The 10,302-nt window shown below is 47.3% G+C and overlaps 1 protein-coding gene across 1 annotated transcript in view; it reads right to left on the bottom strand.

Annotated features, from left to right (window-relative positions):
- Positions 1–5,402: 5,402 nt before the first annotated feature.
- The window catches only part of CDCP1 (CUB domain containing protein 1), a 57,223-nt gene continuing 52,323 nt past the window's right edge, over positions 5,403–10,302 (bottom strand). Inside the window, exon 9 of the mRNA XM_069475591.1 lies at positions 5,403–8,952. Coding sequence (XP_069331692.1) covers positions 8,523–8,952 — 430 coding nt within the window. The 3' untranslated portion in view covers positions 5,403–8,522. The remainder of the gene's footprint in view (positions 8,953–10,302) is intronic.

The raw sequence follows: 10,302 nt of genomic DNA, 5'->3' as shown, positions 1-10,302 counted from the left end.
TGAGGGTTTAACTTCTGTCACCCTTTGTCACAGGTCATTCTGTTGCCTGGGATGAAGTATTGTAGTTTGAATCCAAAATGCTGCTCGCATCACAGGTGAGTGAACTTCTCCAAGATCCTGAAAGCCTATTGTTCTTTGTGTTCTCAACATTTTCCCGAGGCCCCAGGGATGCCATGGCTACTAAGCTCTGTGGTGGGAGTTGGGCAGGAGGCAGGCAGAGGTGACTGACTAATGGTGCTCCAAGGTCCTTCTGCCGCTGAAGTTCCCGGCACCTAGTTTTGGTTAAAAGATAATCAAGAATGGCAAAGTGCTGATAATTGTTGAAGCTGAGTGATGGATATATTAGTGTTCATTTTACTCTTCTCTCTACTTTAGTGTATGTTAGAGGATTTCCATACTAAAAGATAAAATGATTTTTTAAAGATTTTAAAAAATAAAATAAGAAAAGAAAGGGCAGTTCAAAGATCTTATAGGGCCATTTAAAAAATTGATACATATTAGATGTACATATTTTAGGGGTACATGTGATAATCCAATACATTCATATAATCAAATCAGGATAATTGGGATATCCATCACCTTATGGGTCCTTTTTAAGTGGTGAAACTTTGGAAAAGGAATGACCTTAGGCAGACGGCAGGGTAAATGCCCCTTCCCCCACACCCAGGCAGCAGTCTGATTTCTAGCACCTGCACAGAGCACAGGGATGCTCTTAGCCAGTGTGGAGTGGCCCTAGCAGTTTGGCTATGAGAGTTCCAGGTCTGAACTTCTGGCCATTATCTACTTCTCAGGCTTTGCTTTGGGTCAATGCCAAAAGAAACTTAGAGGTAGGTCTCTTTAGGTTGAATATGAAATTGATCCTTTGTTTTCTAAGTAGTGGTCCCTAATTCAGCATTTGCAGTTTTGGTGGGTGACATTGAGCCCCTGCAGGGGCACAGGTGGCCTTAGATCTGTGTCCAAGTAGCCTTTTTAGCTTCGGCCCTGCCTAGGAGCCCCACCTGCCGGTGCCTGGGATAGTTTCAGATTAGGAAGCAGATCCCTTGTGAGCCCCACCTAGGAACATCTAGATCTCCTTTCCGAAGAAAGGTCTTGGCCAGTTGTCCAAAGATGGGAAGCTTGTTGAAAATTTCTGGACTGCAGTCCAGAGATCCTGACTCTGCAGTTCTGTGTGGGGCCCAGGAATTTGCATTTTATATAAGAAACCCAGGTAATTTGGACACAGGTCTGAGAAACCCCTCTGAGAGATTCCAGGCCATGGAATGGGACACCAGCAGGTATAGGGCAGGAAGCATCTAGAAGCTGCTCTTTTCCACTGAGGCCAGAAGGACAAATGTTGCACTCAAGTAAGGCTTAAGGAGGTCTTGGGTCTCCACAGGCTCAGGCCCTGCTCAATATTGGGGAAAATGAAGATGAATTCAGTGATATGATGAAAGCTGCCATGTGGATAAACAGCTATAATTAGCTTGTTCATTATCCAAATGAGCTCATTTCATTCTCATTGGTGACCATGGCTCTTTGTGACATTCATAGACATTCAGTGACATATTGTACCTTGAAGTAAGTTAATGTCCATAATGTAACAAAACAAAACAAAATATCACTATGTTACAGATAGAGTTAAGATCTTTTTATGGTGTTATAAGGAACTGTATTTGTATTAAATGGTGGCCCTCATTTCAAGCCTGCCAAAAACATGCTCATTTTCATGTTTGAAAAAATTTTAAATGCCAAATGCCACTATTTTTTAATGGAAACATTTCACTAGTACATAAAAACAGAATAAAACTACCAAAACACACAGTGACTTTTAGAGTGGTCTCTAATCAGCTTAGGAAAGTGATGGGATGAGAATAAACCTCTTTAGAGGCTTTTAAATTGGTAAGGCAGGCAACTGAGAAAAGAAATTATCTGCATGAAAACATGTTTGAATGAAGAGAATCTAGCCATCTAATCAAATATGATCGTTGCATTATGCTGGAAACAAATGCCACGCATTTTGGAAGGATTTACAATCATATTTCAATACCGGCAAGCAAGCAAACAAATACATAAGGAACAAAGACTAAAACAAAGATGGCAGTTTTCCTTGTATTCCTTCTATCATTCCTCCCTTGCAATAGACCTTTACGTTGCCAGAGTTACCAATGTGTCTAGCTAGTTTTCCAGTCATCCTTAAAAATAGAAGTGAGGTATAATTCAAAGCTGTTGAGTGGGGCTTACAAGAAAGTTCTTTAATGGGAACAGCTTCAGCTGAGACATAGGTATCCTTCTGCCCCACCTCTCTTTTGTCTGTCTGGAATGTGTGCGTGATAACTGGAGTTCTGGCAGCTATGATGAGATCATGAGGCAATTTTGATGCTAGAAGTCACAGTGATAGGGAAGGAGGAAGATAGGGGCCTAGGTCCCATCCTTGAATGCCATATTTGTGAGAACATAGCCTCTATTCTATTTATGTCACCATTAGTTTTTGTTGTATGAACCTGAACCTACCCATGTGCCAGGTATTATTCCAGTTCCTGGGGCCAAGGGTGAGCAAAACATACCAACAGTCCCTGCCTCATGAAGCTTATAATGGGAAGACCAACAATAAGCAAGATAAATAAATATAATATATAGTTTGTTAGATGGTGATAAGTACTAAGGAGTAAAAATGAAGCAAGGAAGGTGGATATGAAGTGTGGATGGAGTTTGGGGAAAGGTGTGATGTTTTAGAGAGTGTGGCCGGGGAAGCCACATGGGATTTCACTGAGGTACTAAGGTGACATTTGTGTAAAGACCCAGTAAGGGAGAGAGTCTGGGGGATATCTGGTGGAAGAGCATTCCAGGTCGAGAGAACGGCAAATACAAAGGCTGTGAGGCCAGAATGTTCAAGAATTAGCCAAGGGGTTGGTGTGGTGGAACAGAATGGTAGAGAGAGTCTGTCGTAGGAGCTATTGTTAAAGAGGTGATGGTCTAGCAGGGCCTTGTGGACCATAGGAAGGACTTTGGCTTCCACTCTGAGTGAGATGGGGCCATGGGAAGGTTTTGAGCAGGAAAGTTGCAAAATCTGCTTTATATATTAACAGCACTGCTGTGCTACTGTCTTGAGGCCAGGGAGGGCAAAGGTAGCAGCACAGAGACTGATTCAGAGGTGACAACATCATCTAAGTGAGAGATGATGTTGGCGTGAACCAAGTGAAAGCAGTGGGGGGAAGAGAGAGGGGATTCTGGATATAAGACAGGTCCATCTGCATCTTCTGGGGGACTGGGTATGCAGTGTGATGGACGGAGAGGAGTCAAGGAGAACTCCCAAGTGTTTGGCCCAAGCAACTGGACGGATGGTGCCGCCATTAACTGAGCTGGAGCCACCCCTGATGGGAGGAGCAGGCACTGAGGGGAAACATCAGGAGGCCACTGGATATTTTGGATTGGAGAGAGCCATTAGACGCCAGCGGGAGATGTTGAGTAGGGAATTCAGGGAACAGGTCCAGCTTGGGGTCATCAGGACATGGATGGTATTTAACGTCATGAAACTGGAGGAAGTCACTGAGCGAGTGAGTGTAGACAGAAAAGAGAAGGATCCAAAGACTGAAACATGGGGCCTTCTGACATTCAGAGATTGGGAGACAAGGGGGGAATCAGCAAAGGAGGCTGAGAAGGAGAAGCCAGAGGGGAAGGAGGAAAACCAGCAAGTCTGAGGCCAGGGTGGCCAAGAGAAGGCCAAAATGTTGGCCTCCAACATTTTGTGGAGGAAAGAGTGAGGGACAATGTTCAATATTATGTCAATTAAGATAAGGACTGAGGCCGGGCGCGGTGGCTCACGCCTGTAATCCTAGCACTCTGGGAGGCCGAGGAGGGTGGATCGCTCGAGGTCAGGAGTTCAAGACCAGCCTGAGCAAGAGTGAGACCCCGTCTCTACTAAAAATAGAAAGAAATTATATGGACAACTAAAATATATATATACAAAAAATTAGCCGGGCATGGTGGCGCATGCCTGTAGTCCCAGCTACTCGGGAGGCTGAGGCAGTAGGATCGCTTAAGCCCAGGAGTTTGAGGTTGCTGTGAGCTAGGCTGACGCCACGGCACTCACTCTAGCCCGGGCAACAGAGTGAGATTCTGTCTCAAAAAAAAAAAAAAAAAAAAAAAAAGATAAGGACTGAAAATTAAATATGAGGATTCAATAAGACTGTCCATATACATATTTTTAGAAGAGCTGTTGGTAGCTAGTTGTCATTCAGTGCACGGAAGGTGGCATTGTATGTATACTCACATTTGTAGATGTACTATACCGGCACTGTTCAATAGAATCTTCTGTGGTGGTGGAGATGTTCTACCTCTGTGCCGTCCAGCGCAGGAGCCACTTGGTCACATGTAGCTACTGAGCACTTGAATGTGTGGCTAGTGCAAGTGAGGAGGTAAATTTTTTTGGAGGAGTGAAAAATCGTAGTTTATGGAAACTCAGCTCAAAAAAATAAGGTGCTAGAGTGTGCAATATGTTCACACAAAGCACCCTCAAGTGCACATTCAAGTCAGGTAAGAAATTCCCGTCCCTTTTCCTAGTTTTCCTACCGTGGCCTTAATATCTCTTCCGTAAACAATCACACACATTTAATTTGAAAAAGGAAGCCCAGTGTGTTTTGATGTGTTAAGTAGCACCAAATTTAATGAAATTTTAGTTAAATAACTATTAAAGTTTAACTAGCCACCTGTAGCCACTGGCTGCCGTATTGTACATTAACAGTTCTGTGGTCTGTCCTGCCTATACTTATACTTATCCCCTGTGTACAAGCCTGCTTATTAATATAAATGTTCTTTTTAGATGACCAGCCTAATAATTATGTGTTTTAACCCGTTAATAAATGTGTGGCACAGAGGGCCCTTGGACAGAGCCACCTTGAGAGAGGATTCTAGTTGTGCTGTCCCAGCGGGGGCCACGTGAAGCAGAGGTAGGCAGTCCCTGCCGAGCCCTACTCTAACTACAGATTTGTGAGCAAAATAAGTGATTGTTAACTGAATCTGAGGGCGGCTCATTATGCAGCAACATCTGGTCTCCGTGGTGCATTCACCCCAACATGCCTGGGTCTCCTCTCCAGGTGCATGGGGGGAGGTGGGGACCACCAGAGCTTCCCTCTCCCCCCAGGCTCCCTTTTTCTGTCTGGGTGGCCGGTGACCTGCACTGGGCTTGGACCTCAGCTGCAGCCAGAGGCGAGGGTGGCTCCAGGCCTCTGTGGGGTCAGGTATTGGGAGCGGTCACACGGGTGGGGGATCATGTGCCTCAACAAGAACAGAACAAGGCCTGGCCTCCGAGTTACCCACTGGCAACAGCTTCCATTCCTTCCACTTGTGAGAACTTGAAAACGAGCAGTGGCGAGACTCCAAGAACATCGTTTTTATTTTAGGACAGATTTGTCAGCTTCACACAACGCGTGGCATCAGATGAAGAGGGAAGAGCCGCGGCCCAAAGCCCGGCTTCCTGTCCATACACACATGGAGACAGCATGGCCGAGCCCAGGCTGGGCCTGTCACAGCCAACAACTGGGACACTGGGGTTCTTACCAAACCAGGGGACAAGTAGCCAAAGCATTTAAACAACTCAATACTCATTTTTTGGTACATTTGTTTATTTAAAAAAGTACAGGAAGTGAGTAAAATGCTACCTAAAAGTATCTACAACAAATAAATTATTTCTAGTTAGGCACTGCAGACCCACACAAACCAGTCCTCCAGGCTTTTTTGCCAAGGTTATGTCCGATAGACTTGTGCTTGTCCCTGCTGGCTCTTCTTGGAGACCTTTCCCTTCGTGCCGGGGCTGCAACTGGAGACCCGTCCTGCACTCGCCCGCCTTCCGCACAGGCACAGGGGACGGCACGAGGCTGCCTGCGCGTCGGCAGACCTTGCGTGGACGGGCGCTGTGCTGGCACACAGTAGGCATAGACAAATGGCGCTTGACTGGTTTCCAGTGGCCCTGAAATATTTTACACAAGTGGGGCTGGGGCTTAAGGAGCCAGGGTTACTCGGTGGGCCCCTTCAGAAAACACCGAATCCACGTGAGGTCTCAGGGAGCCAGCAACTTGGCCAGGAGTCTTGAGCCCTCAGTTAAAAGGAAATGGCCACACAGAGCCCTTACAAGTACAGTGTGCTGATGGGCAGCCAGCGCAGAGATGACCAGGCACGCCTGGGCGGACGGCAGGCACTGAGTGGCACTCGGAAGGGGCCAGGAGTCTGGGGAAGGCAGGGAATGGGGGGCCCTGGCTCAACACAGCAATTGCAAGTAGGGGGTCCTTCCATGAAGGGAAGGAAGCCACAGCCCTCCGCTGGCCCTTCGGGAAGGGGCTTTGTCAGCGTCGCAGGTCAAGAGGCCGAAGGCAGGAGCCAGCCCCTCAGAAAGGAAAGGTGCCACAGGCAGCACCCGGGGCAGAATTTTAAAAAATTCTCTCCCTTCTGGGAATCGTTCAAGAGACCTTGGAGTACCCACCACTTAGGAGACTGTAAAACTCCTTTTCACTGAGGCCACGTGGTGCGTTTCCGAGGTGAATTCACTGAAACACAGGAAGCGCATTTATTTTTTAAAGGCGGATTTTGCCACAGAAACATTGAACTTTGGACTGTGCTGACAAGCTATAGCACAATCCCTCTCCTTCCAGATTAGAGCAGGGGCCACAAAGGCAAACGCCCACAGGGCCGGGCTGGTCACTAATTCCCATGAGGGGAGTGGGCTGTAAGAAACCCCTCCTCAAACACACCCAGGCTCTCCGTCTACTTTCTCACTGGATAAGAGGTATGTGTCCTAATCTTTCCTTTTTATTATGAGAAAAGCAACCCTGCAGGGGCATTGGTCAATAGCAGCAAACACTCAGCCTCGCGTGGGAGGCGACAGGGAGCGGTGGGGACTGTGGCGAACTGGCGAAGCGGATGCCCCATCCAAAGGCAGAGCTGCTGTTCAGCTCCACAGTTGCGGCTGGGTGAGAATGTGAGCCCCAGCATGGCCAGAGCTTCTGATCTGGATTTTTATGTAAACTTTATATAATTTTAAATGCTAGTAACTAATCCTTAAAAAAAAGACCCTGTAGGCTAAACAAAACACACCTGTGGGCTGGATCATTTTGTAGCCTCTCCTAAGGGGGCCGGTGGCAGGAAGATGTGGTAGCCAGAATAATGGCACCCTAAAGATGCCCAGGTCCTAATCCCAACCTGTGGATATAGTGTCTCACATGGTAGAAGGGATTTTTCCAGTGTGATTAAGTTAAGGATCTTGAGATAGGGAGATTACCCTGGTGGGCTTTATTTGTTTATTACTTTTTTGTAGATACGGGATCTCGCTATATTGCTCAGAATGGTCTTGAACTCCTGACCTCAAGTGATCCTCCCACCTCGGCTTCCCAAAGTGCTGGGATTACAGCCCTCCTGGTGGCTTTATAAGTACAAGAGAAAAGCAGGAGAGTCAGTGTGACAGTGACACCATGTGAGAAAGACTTGACCAACCACTGGAGCCCAGGAGTGTGGGCAGCCTCTCCAAGCTGGAAAGGCAAGGAAAGAGATTCTCCCTAGAGAATTCAAAAGGAGCACAGCTCTGCTGACACCTTGATTTTAGCTCAGTGAGACCCATTTTGGAATTCTGATCTCCAGAACTGTAGGATAATACATTTACATCACGGGTTGTAGTGGTAACAGGAAACTAATACAGGTGGCCACTCTGGTATCTATTTAAACATTTTTAGAGGCTGCAAATCTTCTCTAAGTTTCTGTTTAAATGTCAAAGTACTGCTGCAGCTGGGAGAACCACACGTGGCAGAAATTTCTCTTATTTCTAGGATTAAAGGACAATGGATTCAAGATGAATTTTGCAGTGGGCTAACCACATGCAGAACTAGAGAATGGGGAAGTCTCTCATCAAAGCAGATACGTATCAATGCTGTTCCAGCACAGACAACCTTTTCTGGCTGGACAGATTGCAAATTATTCCATCTCCCAGGGGACAGGTACACGTTTATCTAGTGGTAGGTAGAAGTTAGATCCAGGCATCTAAACCAGTTTTCATCATGTCAGATGAAAAGAACTACATGGTTGCACATTTGATCTCTTAAATACATAGGACCACCAAACAAATAATAATAATAATAAAAAGGCACAGTGTCATTTTCATCCAGGGACCCCAACGAGAGCAGGGACCTCGGGTAGGCCCCCTGGAATTGGAATTATTGCCCCAAAGAGGGCGAGCTTCTGTCTATCACTCCGAATCCAGGGCTTGCTGCAACCCTGTGCTGGGTGACTCAGGTCTCCTCCCATTATGGGCTGGTTAACGACACAACCTGAGGTTGGAAGTACATGAACTGTGATGACTGTATCCAGATCAGAATTCATCATTTTCAATGTCTCATCACTGGAATGAGTCCACCAAGAAATGTGACGTTGGTGGTGTCCTGGAAAACCTTCTGCTGTTCCTTTCACACAATTTCTCTTTAGGATTTCTGGTTGGGAACACAAAAGTGTGTCTCAGGGCCCTCCTTTATGCATGTCAGTGATGTCTTTGCAATGGGTCCGAGTTATTCTGCTGGCTCCACTGGCTCCTGAGTGTCCAGCAAAGGAACGTCTGTGTTCCTGTTGCTTACGTCCCCATTGCTGGGGTGGGAGAAGGTGTACGGTTCGCTCTCAGACTCGGGAGCAAGGCAAGGGGGTGGCTCATCTGTGGTCAGCTTTAGAGTTGGGGCCCTGGAGAATACGGGGGGTGGGGAGGGGGGGCAGTCCCCCATGGCACCCTGGAAGGGCCGGTAGGCGTCCACCTCTGGCTGGAGGAAGGACCCGCCGGAATCCTGTAGCAGATGCCCATACACCATGGTGTCGTCGATGACCGCGTACACATGGGAGTCATCATCCTTCCGTCCTTTCTGAAACGTTTTTAGTTGCCTCGGCATCTGGGTATTGATGTTTCCATTGTAGATACCCACGGCAGGGCCCTTGTTTGTCTTCTTTTTCCTGTTTGGAGAAAGGGAACAAGAGAGAAGTGACGAGGAAACAATCCTTGATACACACCATTTTTACAGCCCTGCCAAAGCTTGAATCCTTCTGGGTTCTGACGGGTCTCTGCCAAGTCCCTTAAATTGCTTAGCATTTGAAACTGAAACTGTTGTCCTCAGTGAACATTTCAAAGGGACCAGCTCTGGCCTCAAGGTAGAAACTCAGAGATCACAGGTGGCAGAGAGTGGTTTAGAGAGGGCACCTTTAATGCTATCTGTGCTTGATTCGTCTTTGATGGACAGGTGGTATCCAATGGTGGGGACACCTGACAATCCCTTTCCCCTCTTTTCTACTAGAAGCTGTGTGGTGTCCCAGCTCTTGTAAACCACAGCAGGCTCAGGCATGGCCAGGCCAACCTTCTAGGACTCTCAGAACTTCCCTGTAGCTAATGCTTCACCCCTCTTTTGCAAGGGTAAAAGCTCTGACCATCTAGATTCCAAATGACAACCTCCGAGACTCAGGAGGGAAGCTTATAACTTAGTTTTCAGCTTGAGCTGGGGAGAGGAGAACTCAGCATTAGCTGGGAGACCCAGTGCCTCAGCAGTAATCTCGAACAGAGGAAAGTGCTAAAAGGAAGACCAAATTCAGGCCAGAGCTCCTCAGTATAAGCATTAACGTTTGGTTGGTAATGTTCGTTAGTACTTGGACATGGAGGGCCATTAGCACTCCCAGAAAACAGAGCTTGGCCTCCATCTCCACGAGCCAAACAGCAGGGAATGCTGACTTTTTATCTCACCAGCAATGCAAATGGGGGACATTAGCTCAATTAGCGTAATGGACCACATAATGCATGGGCTGGCTGTCCAGTATTGTGGACAGGCTCTCTGTACTTTTCTGAGATAAAAATAAATCGAGTACTTTTAGCTTGTAACACTGAGTCTCTGGCCAGGATGATGGGTTTCGAAGGCTCCTGCCTGCAGCTTGCAATGCTCGTCCCCACCAAAGCTCTTCTCATGCTCTCCTCAAACTGACTATTTATCTGAACTGTCTTTTGTTCCTCTGCCCCCATAGGTGACAGAAGACACTGTGTCTTGCTCACTCTTGCCCCAGCTCCTCTCATGGGTGCTAGTGCCCAGGAAACCCTCAGGAAATACCTGTTTAGTGAGCAAGCTCCATGCCTGTGTCTCTCCTCATCCTCACTGCAGAGCCCACCCACCCTCCTGCACCAGCCTGGGGACGGACAGGCCTTATGCAAATCCACCGGCCAGTGGCCTCGCACAAGCAAGGCCCTCAGCAGGGCCAGGGCTGGTGATTCTCAGGCCAGAACTGGAGCAGTTTAAAAATGAGGGGAGTGTCAGACCTGTTCCC

The sequence above is a fragment of the Eulemur rufifrons genome, chromosome 7, assembly GCF_041146395.1.
Source record: "Eulemur rufifrons isolate Redbay chromosome 7, OSU_ERuf_1, whole genome shotgun sequence".
NCBI classification, from domain to species: Eukaryota; Metazoa; Chordata; class Mammalia; order Primates; family Lemuridae; genus Eulemur; species Eulemur rufifrons.
The sequence above is the reverse complement of the archived record's forward strand: the minus strand, read 5'-3'. Positions and strand labels throughout refer to the sequence as shown.